The sequence below is a fragment of the Lepidochelys kempii genome, chromosome 7 (assembly GCF_965140265.1).
Source record: "Lepidochelys kempii isolate rLepKem1 chromosome 7, rLepKem1.hap2, whole genome shotgun sequence".
In the NCBI taxonomy this organism is placed as follows: domain Eukaryota; kingdom Metazoa; phylum Chordata; order Testudines; family Cheloniidae; genus Lepidochelys; species Lepidochelys kempii.
Genome location: NC_133262.1, coordinates 89,405,866 through 89,429,150, shown reverse-complemented (window position 1 = coordinate 89,429,150; position 23,285 = coordinate 89,405,866). Strand labels below are relative to the sequence as shown.

At 37.8% G+C, this 23,285-nt stretch overlaps 1 protein-coding gene across 3 annotated transcripts in view; it reads left to right on the top strand.

Annotated features, from left to right (window-relative positions):
• The window catches only part of PRKG1 (protein kinase cGMP-dependent 1), a 901,242-nt gene that overhangs the window by 850,681 nt on the left and 27,276 nt on the right, over nt 1-23,285 (top strand). For all 3 annotated transcript variants that reach the window (XM_073353692.1, XM_073353693.1, XM_073353691.1), the window contains 2 exons: nt 2,555-2,651; nt 22,263-22,402. In XM_073353692.1, the coding sequence (XP_073209793.1) occupies nt 2,555-2,651; nt 22,263-22,402 (237 nt within the window). The remainder of the gene's footprint in view (nt 1-2,554; nt 2,652-22,262; nt 22,403-23,285) is intronic.

Sequence of the window (23,285 nt, the reverse complement as noted above, 5' to 3'; positions counted from 1 at the left end):
CAAAGAGGGTTCGTGGAATACCCATGAATCAGAAAGAGCACCTGTTCTTCTGTACTCTATTTTGGGATGTTGGGGCAGGCTTTCTCCTCTCAAGTGGAATTGTATGAACTGTACATAATTTATGCAGCACTCTGCAGTCTTTCAGCATAAAAGGCATTATAGAAATGAAAACAATTTATTCCATGTCTTTCCTATGTAAAAACTGATCATGGAGGCCTTAACAACATTTGAAAACATGCACTTAGCATGTCAGATCCCCTGCTTCCTCAGCATTGGGGAAATCCAATCAAGTTTCCCAGGACTGGACTGCCGGATCCTATGCCTCCCTGACATCATGGGTTGGCCAGGATGGCACTCCCCAAGTGCATATCACATGTGCTATGTTGTGGAATAAATGACTTGGTTTAGTGCATATAAAACTCCTCATTTGATAAACCCAGTCACCACATTGTCTTGCTCCTTCCCGCCACACCATTACAAAATGAGTTTCCACAGGTACAGGCCAGAATCAGGATGGCTAATGTGGTGCTTTGTGACTTGGAAATGGGAAGCATTCCATCAGTTGGTTCAACACTGGGGTGCAAATCCTTGACAGGATCTCAGCCCTACCATTACATCTAAACCCTAGAAACTATTAAATGTAGCAAATCAGCCAAAAGGGCTAAAATATCAGAAGTCACAAACTGTATATATTTATACTTTAAATCGGTCCAGGCAGCCAGACTGAAGTAACATCTTTCCTGACTGGATTGCAACTGCTAATATAATTTGTTCTTTGTTATTTAGAAATAAGGAGATTTATAAGTAGACCTTTTATTTACCGACAACACTTAGTTTTTATGTTGCCAGTTTAATATGCACATCATGGCTAGTATAAAATGATCAGTAAGCAGCCATGTCATGCAAGGTTATTCCAAGTACTAAATAGGCTCAGCACTGATTAGCTTTCAATATCAGATGCAGTCAGACTGCTCTGGCCATAGGCTCAAGGTTATTGAGAGAATCTGACAACATTATAAATAATAAAGCAGAACTCAACTATTTTGTCATCAGAAACTACAAGATAGGATTGCCTTATATTACATTTTAATTTGGTCTTTGTTATATTTGGCCACTCCAAGCTCCTTCCCTGCCCCCATCCCCTATCCCTTTTTGTTCTGCTCCTTTGTTACCTTGGAACAGGTCAACTGCTGCTTTCCCTGCCCTCACAATGGCCTTTCACTTTTAAAAAGAATAAAGAATGTTGGTTTGAGGGGAATAAAGTGGGAGTAAATTAGTTACATTCCATTATCGAATTAAATTAGATTATTCAGTGACAGCCCTAACAGTTTAGATAGATAGATAAGCTACATTAAAAAGATAGGTGGATGGATAGGTGTATATGATCATCTATAACATTTTATCATGATTGTATTATTATGAGAAAATATTAAAACCTTATCTGTAGTGAGCCATGCTTGCTTGTTATGTTATCGTGAAATAGCAGTTTGTAGGCTATTTGGATCCTCTAAATGCAAAATATTGGCATAAAATTAAATATTATATATTGGAAAACTCACTAAACAATTCCTACCCTGCATGCTTGTGTTCATAATCCTGTCAACATTACTTTCACATACAATTCTGTGTTCCTGAAGGTCAAAGGTTGTATTTGACTATGCACATGCACCGGGGACTTTTTTTGGCAGCTGAATGCCTCCTTGTCCAAAGTTTATTAAGTGGGTGGCTCCTGTTCATCCATCTGCCTTCTGAGCCTTCTAAAAATACCATAATCCTCAGCAAGGAGATATTTTAAGGGATTCATATTCACAAGTATATTTGTGGGAAGCTTATTTTGGCAGGCTTGCATGTGTCAGATTTGAATGCTTGCATAGTTAGTGCTTTGTGAACTTTTATTGCAAGCCACTTGTACACAGGCTAAAGAGAGAGCTTCAGGTCTGTGGGATACTAGTTGGGAATTTCTGCTCCAAGTAGGCTTATAAATGTAAAAGAAGTGAAGATGCATTTTTAGGAATGTTAATATGTGTCTGAAGTCATTCATTTCAGACATTTGCACACCAGCCCTCAGCTTATTGGATCTAATTTCATGTAACTTGGCTGTGATTGTTCTCCAGGGACCTTAATGATCTTGCTACTTTCAATAAACATTTATAGAAACTACTGCCAGCCTGTGGATAAGGGAAACTCATATGAGAGACTTTATCTTCCAAAAATACTAAAAAGCAAAACAGTCCACAGCAGAAGATTAATAGGAAGTGTCAAAATGTAGCATTCAACTGATAACTGGAATTGAATTACAGAACAAAAAAATTGTTTTATAGACATGCAGTAGGAACTTTGATTTTCCTACTTTGGGGGGAAAGTGCAAATACATGTTATACTTTACAATTGGGACCAACAAAACTATGAGTGTGAACAAACACAGACTTTGAGACAAGATGGAAGTTAAACAGGTAAATCCTGTTCCACACTCATGCCATTCAGGTACAATCTTACGCAATACCCAGGTTTGCACCTCTAAGAAATTTCCATTTTTTCACATAAAAAAATCCAGATATGAAGCCGAAGCTGCCTTCTTCGCCAACCTGAAACTGTCTGATTTCAACATCATTGACACTCTTGGAGTTGGAGGTTTTGGACGAGTTGAACTGGTAGGTAACCTTTCTTTGTTTTTTAAATAACTTTGACCTCTATATAATTGTATTGTTCTGGAACAAATGCGGCTTTCCCCTCTTTTAGTCGTTCCTCATTATAGGACTTGATTTACTGTAAATTAACTACATCCAGGATTCTAAAGTTTCCAGTAGCTGAGGAAAGCTGCATTACGTTTTACAGTGAATAGAAATGAATGAACTCAAGCAGTTAACTTTAAGGAAATCCCGTCACTAAGGGCTTCATTCATTTTGTCTTCATCCTCCAGTGTAGTCTTATGTTTAAACAGTACTACCTATGAACATAGCTTACATTTTATAAAAAAAATATGATATGGATGAACACAGAAATGTTAAAGATAAAATGTAAGCAGAAATCTAAAATCTTAATTAGTGATAATTTAAAAAACAATTCAGAAGCAGAGACAAATAATGCCATTGATTAACAAGAAAACTGGATTCTGTAGCTATTTTGTAATATGTGGTTTAATTGTAATAACAGAAATTCACAGAAGAATGTTCTTTGCTTGCAAAATTTGCAAGGAAGAAATATAAATGATGCAAAATCTACCTGGGCATTTTGGTATGTATGGATAGTTTGTTTATCAAAAGCAAAGATTAAGCAGGGAAAAACATGAGATGTTATCAGTTGAATGACCCATTTGAAATATCAAGTGAATAAGAAACTTATGTTAATAACTGAAGGTTAGTTTATATTACTGTGCTGACCAAAGAGTCCTTGATATATGACACTAGTTCAGTATGTTAGGAACTCCTATAAGTTATGTACAGTGCAGTAAACTGAGTTACTGATGCCATCTCAAAAATGAAGGGGAACCCCCGTTCCATAAAAGTATAGGGATAACACACTATTTTTACATTAACGCCTTAGTGCTGAGATCTTGACAATCACCAAAAAGTAGTGAAACATATAGCCATCAATCAGTATTTGTATTATTACTTCTGAAATATTGTAAAAATAACACTGGATGTTTGTGAAAGTTGCTAAAAGCCAGTAAATTCTATGTTAAAACTGTGACCCTCTGATTTACATCATTTAGCTGTGCCTTGTGATTATAGCACATATGTTATGTCAAGTCAGAGTACAGAACTTTGACTCTCCTGACCTCTGTTAGGTTAGGAATCTTAACTTTGTCTCAACATTTTGTAATATTGAATGACATACGTTTCATTTGTTTGATTTTATTTTTGAGAGGGTTTTATTTGGTTTGTTTTTATTTTGTTTTTGGACTTTTGTTTTTATTAAAATTTAACCAAAGATGATCCTTCATGGGAGTTTGTAATAGGTGTATCTTTTAGCATTGTTGTTTCTAGGATCCTAATCCTGTAAAAGATTTCTGGACTTAGGACATAACTTGAACTGTGTTATTCATAGCCAGTTATGATGTCTGTGCCTCCAACTGGTTATAACATTAGTCAGAAGTCATATCATGTGGGCAGGACCTAAGTCAATACCGATTATAGTATGCAAAACAGGACTTGGTTGAGAAACAAGAACAGACACAGCAACATTGGTGCTATAACCTCAGTGTCTATGTAATATAGGAAACCTATTAAATTTAACACCGAAAAAAGATCCACAAATTTGATATTAGGACTTCATACACTGATGATGAAATACTATCCAGTACAAAGGGCAAAACCCCTCTAGCTAAAGGCTTGAATGAAAGCTCAGTGTTCAAATGGCCTTATTGGGATCCTCTTCAGAGGGGAATTTAACCTTAACCAACAAAACATTTAAGATAATGTTGTTTCTGAATAAATTCCAAGTGTGTTGCTTAATTATACAAGAAGGTTTATATTTTCTAGTCAACCTGCCCCTTGTTCTTGATTCAGTCACTGATGACAAATTTTTGTGTTTGTGACATCAGAATTATTGACACTATAATTACAGTTACATTCATTGTTGTACTAGTCATTAATGAACCAGCCAGTAGAAGGAGGTTGATTGGAAAAGAGATGTTTTTCTCTCCCAAAAGTATCTTGATAATCAACAATAATTAGACAGGAAATACAGAAAACATATGTGAAAATTTAAAAGCTTTCAGCCTTCATATACTAAGGGACTTTAGTCACAGCCACAGACCTGGTCCTAACAAAAATGCACACACAGTGGTTCAAAACTGCAGTCAGGACACATTTGTCTGGCTATGCCGAAAGAATGACAGGAGACATTAGATGTGGGTTTAATCAGGCCACAACTTTATTATTGACAGATGTCTGGGACTAACCCAGCTGATAAAAATGTGTACAATGCAGGTGCAAAATTTATGTTCCTCCTGCAGATTTACTGCCGGGACCGTACCAATTCCAGGGGTGGAATTTATCTATTTATCTATGTTCTTCCAGCAATTCCCTTGCCAGGACCTTATCACTTCCAGTCAGCTCCGGGGGGCGGCTCTCACTAGCTCCCCGCCCTTGCCCTTTTCGTCCAGGTCCCTCCAGCAATTCCCTTGCTGGGAACTTACTGACCATGCCCCCGCGCAGGAGGGGGTTAAGGTGGACTATAATGATGTGGGGTTGGCTCCCTGCTGTACCAGTCATAGGAATCCCCAACTGCCCACGGCTTGCTCAATTACCAAGCACCTCTCCTTAATTCCTTTTCCAAGCCATTTTTTCATTCTTTTGTGCCTTAATTTATGGAGTACCTGCACTGAAACATCCGCTATACACTTAAATAAAAAGTTGTGACATATGGCTTACCGCCTGTCATGCTATGCATGAACCGAGCCTACCTGAACCTGCTGTGAGGAAGGCGAAAAACCCCCCACTGCACCTGGCCAATATGCTGGTAAGGGAAAAATTCCTTCCCAGCCCCCCTTAGTGGGGCGGCTAGCTTAATGCCCACATCAGATATAGCTAAACGCCCGGCATATTTGTGATCTAATTAGGGAGGGAGGATGGGTGCTGCCCGGCCTGTGCTGAGTCAAGAGGGAGGGGCCAAGCCCAACTGACCTTTTAAACCGCACATTCCTATGTGGTGAGTCATTTACCACACGGACTGCTTTTTCCAGCAGATCTATGTCTTCCCTTCTCCCCCAAGCCAGAAAGTATTGCCTTCTTCTCCCGGCCAGCCAGACAAACTCCTCCCTGCTTAAGTGCAGGGTTGTGATCATATAAGCTTCTAAATAGAGATCTAGATGCCTAACTTTAGGTATCCAATTCTGAAAAAGTTGGCCTAAAAAAGTGTTGCATATAATTGAATAGTTATGATATATTACCACTCAAATGACCATGATTGTTTATGATAGATGATTAGCACTTTGCATATCAAATTACTATATAATTGTCACAGACATTAGTACTTTTAAAATAAGTACCAGGGTAGCTTATGATTTAATATCATTCTTCATCACACTAGAAGATATGTAAAACATTTTTTCTTGACTTAATTTAGTTTTTTGAACTTTTAAACACTTTTCAAAAGTTGTCATCACTGTTCCATATACTGGTAGGAGAGCTGGCTATAAAAGGATGACTAATTCACCTTCACATAAAGACCAAGCATATCACATTATCTTGCATTGCCACCTGTTTCAGAGAGAAATCTATCTTGCCTAAAAAAAAGTGTGATATGACATTTTACAATATGAACCTATAAAGTGTTGATGCTATATGTACCAAGGAAATCTATTTCCAGCTTTTATTACATAAGCATAATAAAAATGTTATACAAGCTTGTCATCATGTAGCAGGGGTGAAATTTGTTGCTCAAAAATGTTATAATTATTGTGCTTCTCCAGAAAAACTGTGATCAAGTAAAATGCACTATATTGGAAAGAACAATGTTTATAGTTTAATCTCAACTTTTGCAGTGATAGCTTTCCCATCCCCAAGGTATGACTTTAAGCCCTTCAATAGTGTACCCAGTGATGAGGTTAGAAATTGGAATGTCTGGGATTCAAATCCTGGCTAAATAGCAAGAATGTTACTATTGGACTGTAGTTTAACTTTCAGATATGGTTTGTATAATATAAGGATGATACTCCAGACACTTCTGTGAATGCTAGACTGTTCTGAGAGTTCATCCCTTGACTCAATTTAGATGCAGGTACATGTCTCTTGGTGAGACAGTCAGTTGCTTAATTGTCAATTCTATGGAGATTAGAATGGAATTGGTTGGTATTTTTGTAGCAAAAAGTTGAAATGTAGCAATCATATAAAATCATCTGTAATGAAAATCTTAGCTGTCAAATGTGGTGATGTGGTCTTTCCTGTGTAATTTTGTTGTCTGTATAAGTTAATAGAGATTTCCAGTAGGCTTGTATTGTTATACATGGAGTTTGCACAGTTTTTGTTAGATATCTGACCTCTGTTCCATATTACTCTTATCATCATGGGTGCCGTTTTTGTCCTTTGCCCCCAACAGACTTCCTCTGTAGTAAGCATCGATCAAAGTCTTTTACTGGAAGGAGAGACCAGAAGAGGCTCCAAAGTTGTTACTGCTATTCCAGCTATTAACAGTCTTGTTAGTTATAAAAATAATGGCACATTTCAATTAAGCAAAAACCAAACTAGCTTATGCTTTTCTATCAAGCACACACCATATGCCAATTCTTTCCTTCCACATAGAACCATTAAAGAACTCTTGGCTCCTGGTAAAAGGGACTGTCCATGAATTCCAATTTTCTCACTCTCCTTCTACTGGCAGTTTGTTGGCTTCTATGTTGTTTGACTCACTTAGCCATTCTCTTCGCAACTCAGTCCTCCCTTCCCCATCACCCTGCCTGATATGTACATCCAAAATATGGTGCAATACACTTATGATCAAACTAGTACTCACTTTACCTAAGACAAAAAACAGCTATTGAATTAATAGATGTCTGATGTTGATACCACGAGGACGTCACTGAGGTAGAAAAAAAGCTGGAGCTTCACTTTGAGCTGCAAGTGAACATGGAAGCGTTTAATGCTATGTAGCTGGGACAACAGAACCCAATGTTTCTGGTTGTCATAACCGATGGAAACTATAACCAGAGCGTTCATCCCTGAAAAATACGTAATAGATACATTCATTCAAACTTACTCTGTATCAGCATGCACTGCTTACAAAGCTAATTGTCATTAAATTCCATTCAGTGTTTACATTGTAGTGCACTCGGCTGGAGTAAGCATGGCGAAGAACAATACTAACATGTAAACATGCAAATAATAGCAGGGTTTTTCATACGGCAAATAGAGACATAAGACGCACATAACTACAAGCTAACACGAATTCACAACAAAAATGTGATACCTGGTGGAATGTACAGACTGTATAGCCCTGGAGGCAAGTTTATAGAACAACCATAAAATCTCACCATAATATAGACAAAGTAAGCTAAGGGTTCTTATTTACAAAGAGTTGAAATTGTGTCTAGTATTCCTAGTCCAAAATATGTCAAAGATAAACAGAACTGTTCAGACAGCCCACAATCTACACATGTATTAGACCTTGTAGCATTCCCAGAGCTACCCTCATACATTGCTAATGTCTGCCAAGTAGGTAGAAACTACTCCAGGAAATATCTTCCGAAGCTTGATATCCAGGCCCTTGGACAGTTGTCCAAGGATGTGAGAAAAGGACGTAAAACAAGCTATCTAGGTATTCTGTTTTTAATTACATAACCTAACAGAAAAAAAGCCCAAAACATTCACACAATGATGCTGATTCTCCTAGGACATCATTGTGGGGGAAAAGAAGGAGCTTTTTGACCAAGCCCAGCTGTAGTCTACAAAGGCAAATCCCTCAATGCTATCTCTCTCTCTATCTCACTGTTGACTCATTTACTTACATGGTGTCAAGGTTCCTCCCCCACTCTGAACTCTAGGGTACAGATGTGGGGACCTGCATGAAAAACCTCCTAAGCTTATCTTTACCAGCTTAGGTCAAAACTTTCCCAAGGTACAAAATATTCCACCCTTTGTCCTTGGATTGGCCGCTACCACCACCAAACTAATACTGGTTACTGGGGAAGAGCTGTTTGGAAACGTCTTTCCCCCCAAAATACTTCCCAAAACCTTGCACCCCACTTCCTGGACAAGGTTTGGTAAAAAGCCTCACCAATTTGCCTAGGTGACTACAGACCCAGACCCTTGGATCTTAAGAACAATGAACAATCCTCCCAACACTTGCAGCCCCCCTTTCCTGGGAAATGTTGGATAAAAAGCCTCACCAATTTGCATAGGTGACCACAGACCCAAACCCTTGGATCTGAGAACAATGAAAAAGCATTCAGTTTTCTTACAAGAAGACTTTTAACAGAAATAGAAGTCAATAGAAATCACCTCTGTAAAATCAGGATGGTAGATACCTTACAGGGTAATTAGATTCAAAACATAGAGAACCCCTCTAGGCAAAACCTTAAGTTACAAAAAAGATACACAGACAGAAATAGTTATTCTATTCAGCACAATTCTTTTCTCAGCCATTTAAAGAAATCATAATCAAACACATACCTAGCTAGATTACTTACTAAAAGTCTAAGACTCATTCCTGGTCTATCCCTGGCAGAAAAAGCATATAGACAGACAGAGACCCTTTCTTTCTCTCCCTCCTCCCAGCTTTTGAAAGTATCTTGTCTCCTCATTGGTCATTTTGGTCAGGTGCCAGCGAGGTTACCTTTAGCTTCTTAACCCTTTACAGGTGAGAGGAGCTTTCCCCTGGCCAGGAGGGATTTCAAAGGGGTTTACCCTTCCCTTTATATTTATGACACATGACATTCATCATTGTTATATCTAAGCATCTTCCATTGAGGTGACAATCTGCTCATATGGTGTATGAAGTCAAGTTACTGAACATTAAATTGATATGGAATGTAAAGAAACACTATGTAAAATAAAAATGTCTTTTAGTGTTTTTTTTCCTGAAAAATAATCCAATTATCTTAATTTCTGAAAAATATCCTGCACATTTTCATTCTTTTTGGGTGACCTAAAATTTAAATGAATGTTATTACCCACAGAATGTCATTTTCCATTAAGGTTTACCACATGTTCACCTGCCCCCCAACAGCAGGTCATATCTTCTAATTTATTTATTACTGTTATTATTGCTCTCTGCTTTCCTCCTACTTTCAATCCTTTTTTGGAACTATCTGCCCCAAACTCTATATATTTTAGACTTAAATGCAGGTTATTCTTGCCAGCATTGGAAGAAGTATATCAGCTTATCTAGAGACATAAATCTAAATTCAAAGCTGCAAGAAAACTGAGTCAAGTGAAGGGGCTCTGAGCACAAGTAGAGTAAAAATCAGTTCCTTTGCTGAGCACATTTCTTTAGTAAATTGACTTATGCAGTTATCATCTCAGAGATGCATGACTATCACTCAGAGACCTTGCCAGATGAATGGCAAAGAGAAGGTTTTAAATTTCTAAAGCTGTGTTTGTAAAATTGCAAAATTAGTACCACTACTCCACACCTAATCATAGACATGAATGAAACCATTGTCCAATTTGATATCATATCTGAAACTATAGTCAACTCTTTAGGTCCTGTATGTCAATCAAAACTATTGACTATGAAAAGCTCATCTTTCCCACTGTCTTCATGGATATATAAGTTGATAGTGAGCAGTTGATATACCTAATATTCAAATATAAAGCACTGCCAAAGGGCAGGATCCTGTTATTGGTGCCATGTGGACAAAGAGATTGTGAAAACTAAATGATAAAGAACTGGGTAAATTAGTCTGGTCTTTTAGATCTCAGTTCAGCAAAGCACATAATGATGTGTTTAACACTGTGCATATACTAATGTTCCATTACTGTCAAGAACGTGCTTAACTTCTTTGCTGAGATGGGATGGACTTAGGCATATGGTTAAAGTTATGCATATGTTTAAGAATTTTGCTTCATTGGGCCTGTACAAAACAGGTTTTAAACAGACAGTATGGGCATTTTTCATGCTAATTTACGTTTTAAGAGATAGCTGGCCATGGAATTATTCCTCGAGCACTATTAAATTTGCTGCAGCCTCTAGGCATTCTTGTAAATAATCCTTTTTATGGCTTTCCAGAAGCCCTGCTTGATTAATTAGCTGACTTGGGAAAATCTAATTTTATTCCAACAGGATGACAGAAGTGAGATTCTGGCACTTATTTGGGTATATTTCCACGTGCATAGAAATTCTCTGTTTTTATATAAGCAGGCTTTTCTTCCTCCCTCTTTTTTAGTTTGCAAAGAATAATACAAGGTTTAAAGAAAGCAAGTTTTGTGTGTGTGTGTGTGCACGTGTGCACATATGCACACAAGGAAACAACTAGGGGCCTTATCCTGGAAGGTTCTGAATCCCTTCCTTAAAAAGAATGGGTATTCTGAATGCCGTAATTGGCAAGGAAAATGACGTTCTGTGAAGGAACTTGAAGATTAGAGATCTGAGTAAGAACTCCACATAAAAGTGACATGGAAAGCCCACCACCTTAGCTGAGGATGAAAAAAATGTTGTTTAGAAAGCACACACACACACACAAGACTGGATAATTATTTTTGAAGGCTTTGAGTGACAATGTTATACTTGGCTTGAATACTACAGAAAGAGTGAATTTTCTTTATTTGTCTTTCTCTGATTTTTAATATTTATTGAAAGCGTTGTATTAAAATACTTTTTGAGTGTTACTTTGTATATGGAAACTTACCCAGAAAGACTGACATGGAGTTCCAAAAATGATGAGATATTGTCTGTGGCACATCTATCAAATCTATCATTTATGCTTAATTTTCTTGACTGTAGTGGCTAGGTGGATATGAAAAGGGAAAAATGAATAAGGAATAAAGAGTTTGATTGCTGTTGTATTTGTTTTTTGTTTTTGCCAATTGGCCTTGGTAGGTTGAATTTTTTTTTTTAAGATTAGTGAATGAAATGATTTGAAAACTTTGCAACTTACAATCTATTTGAGAGTAATAAGTCCAATAAATGTAAATAATGAGTGAAATCCTGGCTCCATTGGCATCAGTTACAAAACTCCAATTGACCTCAAAGAAGCCAATGTGTTATACAGCTTGCTCTGACAACAATGTGTAGAAAGAGGATTTGTTTTAAATCTAGATTTCTTAATTAAAATGGGAAATAAAAGTGAGCATGTGAATGATTGTAGAACTGAATATTATTTTCAAGAAAAACAGTAATGTGATTTATATTTCATTTAATATATATTAACTAAATAACACTTATTCTAGTACTTAACTTTTATTGGGATGACTTTATGCATAGAATGGTATGTATTACTCACATGTTTTCTTCTGTTCTCCAACGTCTTTGACTGTAAGATTTGCCTTTAAGGTTTATACTGGGACAAAAAGTTAAATAAGTACTCTCTGGTAAAAGCATAACATATGTTGTCAAAAGCCTGAATATAAATTCTTAGTAGTGGAACCAAAATACATTGTTAAAGATTGTTAGCAAAGTGCAATATTTGATTAAGTGGGTATGATTAATTAAATAGGCAAATTAATTTTAATAGGATCATTAGCGTGCATGTTTATGAACACATCTCCGTACAATGTATAATTTTACAGGTGATTTCCTCCCATGTTCCATAGCATTCAAAATTAAATTGTCTTGCATAACAATACGACATTTAGTGCTCTCCACAACAGAGGTTTGTCATTTAATTAAATCTAATCTTTTTCAATAACAAGGAAATAAAGCCATTTGCAAGTCCTGGATTTACGCTGCTATCCACCACAAACTCAATTCTAACTTTTTTTTTTAATTTCAAGCATCACAATTAAAACAAAGCCAGAAACTCTAAGTTCCAGAATCTGCCACCCCTTACTCACACTAAGTAATATCTTAATAACTTTAAGTGGGCTACTCATGAGATAATGTGCTGCACAATGACCCTGATCGAGCAGATTTAAGCCGCATTTTTAACTTTAATCACATAAGTAGTCCCACTGATTCCAGTGGGATTACTTATGTATTTATAGTTCAGAATATGCTTAAGTGCATCCTATATCAGGGCCAATTTTAGTAAGGATGCAGAATCAGGCCTTAAATAAATGGGTACAGTGCATTCAAAACATTCACTGTACCAACAAATCGGAAATAGTGAATGCAGAAAAATACTTGGAGGCAGATATCTTCCAACAAATTTTTTGCGAGCACAATTTGTAAAGCAAAAGAGTACTATTAATAGAGAAAACAATTTCATGTTGGGACAACATGAATACTTTTGGAATTAAAAATATGTACTCTTTTACTTGGAAAAAATATTTGCTACTCCTGTTCATGCAGCAGTTCAGCTGTTAGGATTAAGATAACTCAGCTTGCATTCTCTTTAGCATATCTGTACTCTAAATGCTATGCTCAGTGACAGCTGCTGCTATTTTAGTTGGTCAAACATACATATTTTGGAGACCAGAGAAAGCAGGAAACCTTGTAGATGGCAGGAGAGAAAAGGCACTTGTATTTTAATTGGTGGATAGAGTTTTTGAGTGAGTTATTACTATCACGATAAAGAGATAGTAGGATGAGCATGTAGATTTAATCTGTTCCTGTCCACAGCAATCATAGTTTTCTGAGTTTTGTTATGTCAAGATATCTCTATTAACTGTATTACAGGGTATTTGCAGACAATTTCAAAAGTGTCAGATGATCCAGATGATCCTCTTTTGTTAAGAGGTATCACCTGTGCTAGCCATTTACAACCCACACTTTGCTTCTCTACAGAGGAAAAAGGACACTAAACTATCTAAACTCCTACATGCCACAAGGGGCCACAACAGTGGTTCCCTTAACTCACCCAACAATATTGTTAATCTATCCAGCTATACTCTTAGCCTGGCAGAAGAGTCTGTCCTATCGCGGGGCCTGACTTTCTGCCCCACCGCCCACACAATCACGATACAGTTTGCAGTGACCTAGAATCCTACTTTTGACGTCTCTGACTCAGGGAATATTTCCAACACACCACTGAACAGCGTACTAACCCACAGAAACTTTCCTACCAACGCTACCGAAAAAAAAAAAAGAAGGATTCTGTGTGGACTCCTCCTGAAGGTCGAAACAACAGACTGGACTTCTACATAGAGTGCTTCTGCTGACGTGCACAGACTGAAACTGTGGAAAAGCAGCATCACTTGCCCCATAACCTCAGCCGTGAAGAACACAATGCCATCCACAGCCTCAGAAACAACTCTGACATCATAATCAAAAAGGCTGACAAAGGAGGTGCCGTTGTCATGAATAGGTCAGAATATGAACGAGAAGCTGCTAGGCAACTCTCTGACACCACATTCTACAGGCCATTAGTCTCTGATCCCACTGAGGGTTACCAAAAGAAACTACACCATCTACTCAAGAAACTCCCTGAAGACACACAGGAACAAATCTACATAGACACACCCTTAGAGCCCCGACCAGGGGTATTCTATCTGCTACCCAAGATCCATAAACCTGGAAAGAAAGAACAGAGCTATTCAAGAACAACTTTGTGCATCCCTGCCATAGTCCACAGGCATTTCAATAATATCAAAGGTATAATAGTCAAAACAAATTGCACGGTTATCTGACTTCCATTCATCACAAGAGGACCAGTGCAGTCTCTGTACCATACTGTAAACCCAGATTATGACAGGGGTCAAGATCATCATGAGGACTCCAGGGCCTGCTTTAACTAATCACAACCTCCTCAGTAATATTCACTAAAAAATCCTTCCTTTGGAAAATTATTTCACATTCTAGTAAATATTTGTTAAGGGTTAATTAATCAGAAGGATGACTAACAATTTATCAATACAACTCTAATTGAAACTACATACACATTGCTAATACATCATGGAGTGTCTTTAACTATTTTCCCATGAAGGCCTTTTCTTTTCCTCCATGCTAACCATTCATTTGGCTGGAAGTCTGGAAAATGTTTTCAGGGTTAAAATGCCTATTTGTCTGTGAAATATAACTTCATTAAAAAAAACAGTCTTTGCATGCATTGTGTGTGTTGGAAGCTAAAGCATTTTACACATCACAAGCAGAGCAGCAACTTTGGAGTAGTTCCAGCAGAGAAACATTTCTCGTTAAGCTGAGCGAGCCATGCAAAAGCCAACTGAGGTCTATCGAAATAAGAATTCAGAAGAGTGAGAGAGGTCGATCTGTTTTCTTCTGTTCTCCCAGATGTTAGCAACTTGGCCTAACTAATTTTGTATGGATATTACTCTAATTATTGAAAGCTCTTCACCTCTTTCTGAATGGATTTTTAAAACATTTCTTTACAAGGATCTGGCTCTAATCCTCTAATCTGAACAGTTATTTTTAAACATCCCAACAGCCAGAGAGCAGAAAACCCTTGAGCTGTTAAAGACATTTTGAACAGTAATATTTTCTCAAAGCAAAGAGGGTAGAAGCTGTCATGTGAATTCATAACTGTTGGCAGCAAAGTGATGCCCATTTCAGTTAAATGTCCTCATGTTTTCCTCATGTTTTCTTCGAAGAAGCTTGTCATATTAATGGATTTTCAGAATCTGTTCAGGTTTGCTTAAAAGAAACCTGTTGAACTTTAATATTAATGACTCAAAATACTGTAATAAACAAATGATAATGGGAGTTGGTTCATCACAATGAAACATGGCATGACTGGACTGTCATGTGGAGTGGTAGTGGTGTCAGCTTTGTGTATGGGCAGGGGCTCGTAGTTTCCATACCACTGACCCATTCATGGATTTTGAGGACACCTCCCTGGCCCACTTATATTGTGCATCCCAGGCATACACAACCATTTGCATCTGTTTGCTTTGCCCCACCTCCCCTTCCCTGGTATTGTTCTGTTTTTCCCTTTCCTGTTTTTTACTGCTAGATTTCCCATTATGCTCTGAATTTCAGCCACCTCCCTTTTAAAGCTCTTCCCTCATTGCAATGAGGGAGGGGGAGAGGAATTACCTTCCTGGAAGTACACAGGAGGTTTGGCTAGGGAGATTGATAGTTATTTATTGCAACTGTAGCAGGTGCCCAGTGCAAGTTCACTGAGGTAGCAGGAGGGCCAGATTTGCTGCTGCAGTCCAAGGCAATATCAGGGTGATATCGAGCTGGATTCTTGCTGCACATTGCTTGGAAAGGTGAGGGCTACGCTGCCTGGTGCAGAAAGAGACTCCCCTCCCTTAAACCCACATTCCACACATGAGGATATGGCGCTTGCTTGGTGCTGATCATGAGTTAGATTTTGCATGAACAGGCGAGGGATAGTCTCATGTTAAGAATTTACTTTTGTTTGTTTGGGAATTGTTCTGAACTTAATCTAATGGGTAGCTTGTGTGGGGAGGAGACAGCTGTCTGTTTTCCCTAGTACTGTTACCTTTAATTTATGCTAATTAAAGTTGCAGACACAACTTTACCAAATCTCTATACTGTGTGTCCTATTCTCTCTGGGCCAATAAATGGAAACAATTTTTCCCATAGCATTTCTGTTGTTACCATTGCAGACTGATTTACGTTTAAACAAGGTTTCACCTCGCTCTCTGTCATTGGGATGCAGTTCATTTGCAAACAAAAGAGTCCTTCAGAGCTGTCTAATCTAATTCATCTAATCTAATTTTATCTCTCAACCTAGATTTTTATACATCACCCTTCAGCATGGAATCTGACCATAAGTTCTGTCTCCACTCTCTGCCTTATTCCTTTTCCTTTGCATTTCAGTTAGAATGCATCAGTGTTACTTCAGTTTGCAACTGTGTTTACTGAAAAGAGTGTGGAAAGAGAAACAGGAATTCTGCTTCATAATTTCATTTGCAACAAACAGATCAAAGAAAGAGAAGCCATGCTCAGCAATAACTTTTAGGCTTTGTGTTTTTAACAAGCTCAATGCAAAAGGGACCTTGCCCAAGACATAAAAATAGGGACATACACTCCTCAGTATACTGAGAGCTCTCTAGACTGCTCTAATACCAGGTTCAGTGTTCAGTCTGTTTTGCATTCCACTACTCAGTCTGTGCAGATTAGAGGGAGCACTGAAGTAGTGGACCAGATATCAGAGCAACATGAAGATCTTTGAACACAGTGGGAGGCGTGAAGTGCTGCTTGGATTGGATACACACACACACTGTCTCTGGAATCCTGGGCCCTTCCGTGAATATAAGTTCTGAATATTGTCATTGCTTAGCTGATTCCAACTTCTCTACACTTTTTCCTTACACAGTCTCTACCCCTTCACCGATTTAAAAAAACATAATATTTAAAAGGCTCTTCACATGGGTAGTGAGAGTTGGCATCCACTTCTGGAGACAAGTCCTTTGTTCAGATCTATGCTGCTCTGAAAGCTGAGAAGACTGAAAAGAAGACTGTAGAGGGGTGGAAGGAAGGATAAATGACCAGTATGTTTTCCAGCCTGTAAAGAACTGATAGGGGAAAAGGTCAGCCAGTAGCTACTATGTAGACCCTCGCAGCTACTATTCTGGCCTCAGGAGCAGGTGATTGGTGTGATTGATGTGGTTCTGTCCAGCAGGACTCCCTCTGAACCTGCAATTATTCTAGGGCCTTTGAAATTTGCTGTGTTGTTAAAGGCAGGTTTTTAAAATTCCAAAAGGATGGCTCATTTGCAAAATTCCCCAATAATTTTGCTTCATACATTCCACGGCAAGAATATTTGGCAAATTTTTGTGGTGGATTTCCCAGAAGGCTGAACTAACTTTCTACTGAACATGTCAGCCTTTTGATGAGTTGGGATACACAAACATTTTTGGCTTCTGTGTCCTTGTGTGGCATTTTCTTGTCAAAACTGTGGCCAAATGTTCTTGGCTGCCCTTGTCTCATTTGGTCAATAATGATCATTATATGGAAAGTTTAAGCTTTTTTTTTTTTCATTTTAAAAATTGTAATTTAAAAAAATGAAAGTCCTATTAAGTGTATGACTTAATTAGGAGACCACATCATTCATTTGTTAACGAAAGATTAATCTTTTCCCATCTAAATCATTGGGCTTAAGAAAGGTCAATAGTTACTGAAAATCATAACGAGATGATGACTGTTCAGTGGATTAACAGAAATGAGTTGGTGGGCTGAATCCAGGAGTTTACATCATAACCTCAACCAGCACAATTAGCACTATTTGGCAATCTCAGCAGAAACACCAAAGATGGATTGGGCATGGAGACTTACGAGATTTGAGGCTCCCTGAAGAGGGTGGGGAAGTTTACAGTGGCAACACCTGTACTTTACCTGTAATCAAATGCAGGATTTCCATTTCCAGGCTGTAAAATCAGCATTAAGTTCACTTCCAAAAGGTCTGGCAAAACCCATAGGAAGGAAGGAGATCCAAATTTAAGCCTCTGGGTCTGAAACTCCCTGGGTTTGTTTGGTGTCTCAAGAAGATACAATACAAATTAATCCCACACTGATCTCAAACTCTTGCAATACCTATGTGATTTAAAGTAAGTTAGGAATGTGAGTGGAAAATTTGACTGAATTTTCTTGTGGCTGTAGGTCAATGCCTTGCATTGGTTAGTTGTTGCTTTTTGTCTGTTCTGTATGGAGCTGAGGGTAGAACTGTTATTAGATAATAAGAAAACTGCTGAGTTTTTTTCTGTCCAAAAAGTAACTACTTTTGCACTATTTATTTATTTTGAAGCTTCCTTGGAACCTTCAGTAAGTTACTTGCATCACTAAAGCCAGTCATTTAAAAAAAAAAGGTCTTTGATATAAATGACATAACCCTTAGCAAAAATCCATGCTCTTAGAATGACCTACTAGAAAGGGAAGAGGAAGTATGATTTATTGTTATTACCAGTCATCATAAAATTTTAAAAGTTATTGATCTGAAAATCACTCAGATCATTACAAATGTTTATTATATGTCAACGTTAAAAATAAAGGTAGGCAGTAGTAATGCCCTATAAATAAAATTCACATATAAAAAATGGAACACTAAATATAATTTAAAAAATTCTGTGATACAGATTAGGCTGAGACTGGTTGCTAGTACTTTAGCTTTTGTGTTCAATCTTCTAATGATTTTCTGTTGATTCCATTGTTTATATATTCGTTGTTTTTCTCTGAACTATTTATCTATAAAAAATAAATGACAAATGAAAACAAGTCCTGTTTGTAATGCCCGCAGTACCACCATGGATGGTGCACTGGCTTTTGTTTGAAATTATTAATGTTGGCAGCTGTTTTCTCTGTATTGAATGCATATTTCTGATAGAAGACTGAGAAATGTGGGTACCTGACAGAGCAAACTAGATTTTGCAATGTCACTGTTACAAAGAAAACTATGTTTAGTCTCTCTTCAGTGCACTCTTGGGGGGACAGGTTTTACTACCTTTACCCCTTTCTGGGTACAACCCTGCAATCCTACCTCTCTTAGATTGAATCTCTGTGCTACAGACCCCCAGTTTCCCAACTGTGTTAACCCAACAGACTCAATTGTTTCAGAGTAACAGCCGTGTTAGTCTGTATTCACAAAAAGAAGAGGAGTACTTGTGGCACCTTAGAGACTAACCAATTTATTTGAGCATAAGCTTTCGTGAGCTACAGCTCACTTCATCAGATGCATACTGTGGAAAATACAGAAGACGTTTGTTTTTATACACACAAATCATGAAAAAATGGGTGTTTATCACTACAAAACCTTTTTTGTAGTGATAAACCTACAAACATCTTCTGTATTTTCCACAGTATGCATCCGATGAAGTGAGCTGTAGCTCACGAAAGCTTATGCTCAAATAAATTGGTTAGTCTCTAAGGTGCCACAAGTCCTCCTTTTCTTTTTGTGAATACAGACTAACACGGCTGTTACTCTGAAACTTAATCTTATTAGAATTCATCAGTCTCACACTGTGTCATACAAACTACTTGTCATGAGATTCTGTAGCCTTTTTTCATGAGGCAGCAAGCAAATGTGATATGTCTATGACAAATGTGAAGAACTATAATATAACCATTTCTGTAGAGACAGACCCGCTTGCAGAACTCACAGGTGCTAAACATAACACTATAGTATGGGACAATCTTGAACAGATTGGCTGTGAGTCCAAACCAGAGTCCGAGCATGCCCTTGGTCTTCACAATTTACCTAAAGCAGTCAACCATGCCAGAAAAATGGACATTATAGATAAAACTTCTGAAGTAGAATTAAAAAATCAAAGAGTTTATGATAAAAATGTTATATGTGTAAAAATGGATTGACATTTATTAAACATTGTTGCTGAATCACATGGGCAAGCGTTGCTCTTTAAGTAGTGCTATCTGGTGTACATTTATACCAGCTGAGGATCTACCCCTTGGTTTAAATTTAGTATATCCATATGTGTTACCCTGGGTTTAGAGAGGACAGCTGTTATGTCAGTTTAATTTCCAGTAAAAGCTCTGATTCTGAGCAAATCAATCTACAGATCTTTCCACTCTGTTGTTACACAGTTGGCATGAACTGAATCATTTGAAGTGTCTTCATAGCCACTCAGCAAGGATTGATGGGAAAGTGGAAGGATTTAAAGATTATAGTTTTCAAAGACAGGCTAGGAAAATTTGTGAAGGTGACTTTTCTTAGACCAACCTAGATTTTTTTTTCTTTTCTCTTAAGAAAATATGGTTGTCATTTTTTTAATAAAAATGATTTTTTTTTTTAAATTAGGCTGTTTCATCCACATTGTCCCTTCCTCAGAAACAAACTAGAGTTCTGATCTGGCCTGCATTTCAAAATCCTGGGTACATTGATAGAGAGGTTGTAAAATGAAACCTGAAAAGGAAAGCTGACTTCGTCTCTGCGTTTTTGTAAAAATTGCCAAATAGCATTTGTATAATACACTGTGCTATATGGAAAAAATTGAATTAGCTATGTGCACTCTTCACAATGTGACAACATGATGTGATATGACTGGTTTACTGTAACAAGAGAAGGAATTTAGCAAAGTAGTAGGTCAGTTGGGCGAATTATCAATTTATTCTGTCATTTGGTGATAGCTACAAGGAAACTGGTTGGAGGTCAATTTTCCTTTTCTACTGCATAAAAGATCATGTGAATCACTCCCAATAATCCTAAGATTATTAAGTGCATGTCCGCTTGTCTACCAATTTGCAATTATATTCCATTTGTTCAGCATGGGAGGTTTTTGTTTGTTTGTGGTCTTGGGTGGCTAGACTATAAGATATCACTTAGCCAACTCTAAGAAATTTTACTAATTTGTGGAGAAGGGAGGAGACAGGACAGATCTCTTCTGTTAGTTCTGCATTCTTGAAAGCCCCTCAGATGCCATACCAGTAAATTCTTGTCTGTGAAAGCAGATTAATATATCAGGCCAAATTCTCTGTTGACTTAAACACTGTTCAACTCCATTGTCTGCAAATGGATACTGATGTCAATTCACAGGATGTAAGTCAATGCAGAATTTGGCCCACTGCACATAGGGAGATATTCTGACTTGTGAGGGATCTTAAGTGAATCCTGTGCTTAGGCTAAGCAAAAAAAAAAAAAAGCTTAAACTTTACAGAAATCTGTTTTCTTAACAAGAAAAATAGATTAGTTGACAGTCAAGGTTAAAAGTAAAGACATGCCAGAGCAGCACCATTGGAAAGCTAGCTTTGCTAATCCATTTAAATCTTTCAAGGACTACAGTTCCTTGTCAGAGTCAGTGAAAATGTGATAGTTATAGAAAAGATTTTTATTAAAGTTGTACACTTATTAGAACCAGCACCTTTATGCTGTGAGTATAACTGAAAGAAATATATAATGCTGGTGTGGCTGTTTTTCCCCTCAACACAGAAAGTTGTTGTAAGTGGCTTTTCAATTCAATGGCATACAGTACTAGCAAATGTATCAGTGGACAGGGTGTAGCAATATGCCACATGTTTAGAAATCTGGTTTACAGTGAACAAATCCAATGAGTTGAAACTTGTGTTTTATTAAGGCATTAGAAACTGGGTAATTTCCAAATGGTTATTCCCTGGAGGGGCAGTTAATTTCCTAAGAGAGAAGCTAGGAACACTGTGCTAGAAAGAAGGGAGGGTTCCTAGCTCTTGGGAGCTGAAATGGATCATAACTTATGCCGGAATAAATTATTGCTGCTACAAAGTCTCCTCCTGTCCTTCCTCTGGCCTGGCCTGGCCTCTTAATGTGACCTATCTACCCATTCTGCCAAATCCTTCTCTTGTCCTAGAAATCAGGAGTGGGAGATAGGTTGCACTGGGGTGTCATGCTAGGAACAGGAAAAATCGATCATGAAATTCAGAGTTGCTCTGTGCGGGGAGGATGGGTCAGTTGAGGAGAGTAAGCATTCCAGGAGTATGAGACTGCTGTTCCATTGAAGAAGGGGTGTTCTGGTGTGCAGTCATGAGGTTGGAAATTGTTAAAAAGGTAGGAGAAGGAGACAGCATATTTGTGGTGGGTGGAGGAACTGAAGGAAAGTCAATTTGTCAGTCCCTCTGAGATTGCAGAATACTGAAGACAAGAAAAAAAATCTTTAGTACATCTTTAGTGCTCTAAGAATTAGGTTCATTTTTATTTCAGTTTGTTTAATTATGTTTATATCCCCCTATGAAACAAACTTTCTATTCTCCAGAAGATCTAATATTTTTGGAAGGAGCTAAAATGTGCCCATCTAAAATTCCAGATTGTTAGGGAGTCCAGATCATTAGGGAGTTACGGGCACTGCTTCTAACTAATATATTTGCCACTTTTATTTAAGGTCCAGTTGAAAAGTGAAGAATCCAAAACATTTGCAATGAAGATACTGAAGAAACGTCACATAGTGGACACAAGACAGCAGGAGCACATACGCTCAGAGAAGCAGATAATGCAGGGGGCTCACTCAGACTTCATTGTGAGGTACTGTCACTATACCTTATAAACTCATTTCACCTTGAGAATGTTCCAATCTTGCTATTGTTTCTTATAAAATTGTAGTGTGTTATGGAATTGGTCATGAATTGTCCCACAAGCACTATAGGTAAAACACCGTTTGATTGTAGTTTGTCTCTGTCAAGGAACTCTGCAAATATGGCACCATAGTGTTCCATGTTTATTGTCTCTCAATGAGTTGACAAGTCTGCTCGGTATTTTTAACTCTCAGCCCTGCAAACTCAACCTAGATTCTGGAAGTCAAGCTGTACTCTTTCTGGATCATGCAGCAACAGCAGTAGTAGAGAGTCAACAATATTCAGCAAGTCTTTTGATTATGCACGTGCCAAAACAGAATCTAGCTGTAACAGAAAATTATCCCTTAGCCTTATTGGCTCTCCAAGAGTAAAAAGCAGTAACACCAAATGTTGATCAGAAAGATAAGCAGATGTGACTCTGAATATGTAATAAGAGGCCATAGTCACTTTTCTGACCATAATCACACTTACGTTATCTGACACGGAGTATCCCTTAAAATTGTGAATATTTGGGGGGAAAACAGGATGGTGAGATGCTCCCTTATGTATTCAAGATTATTGTAAGAGCCTTGGACAGTTGAAAAATCTGACATTCAATAAATATTGCCAAAGTATTGGCAATATTCTTTAACAAATTAGGTAAATTAATAAAACTATCATCCAAATCATTCTCTCTGTGGTAAAATCCATACACAGGTCTGTGGGGGATGAACTCTTCAGGAGGACACCCTTACAGAGATCCCCCCCACACACACACACACATGCTGCAACACCCTACCGAAACCTGGCAGATACCCTGATTCATGTGCCTTTGCACCAGCTCTGGCCTTTGG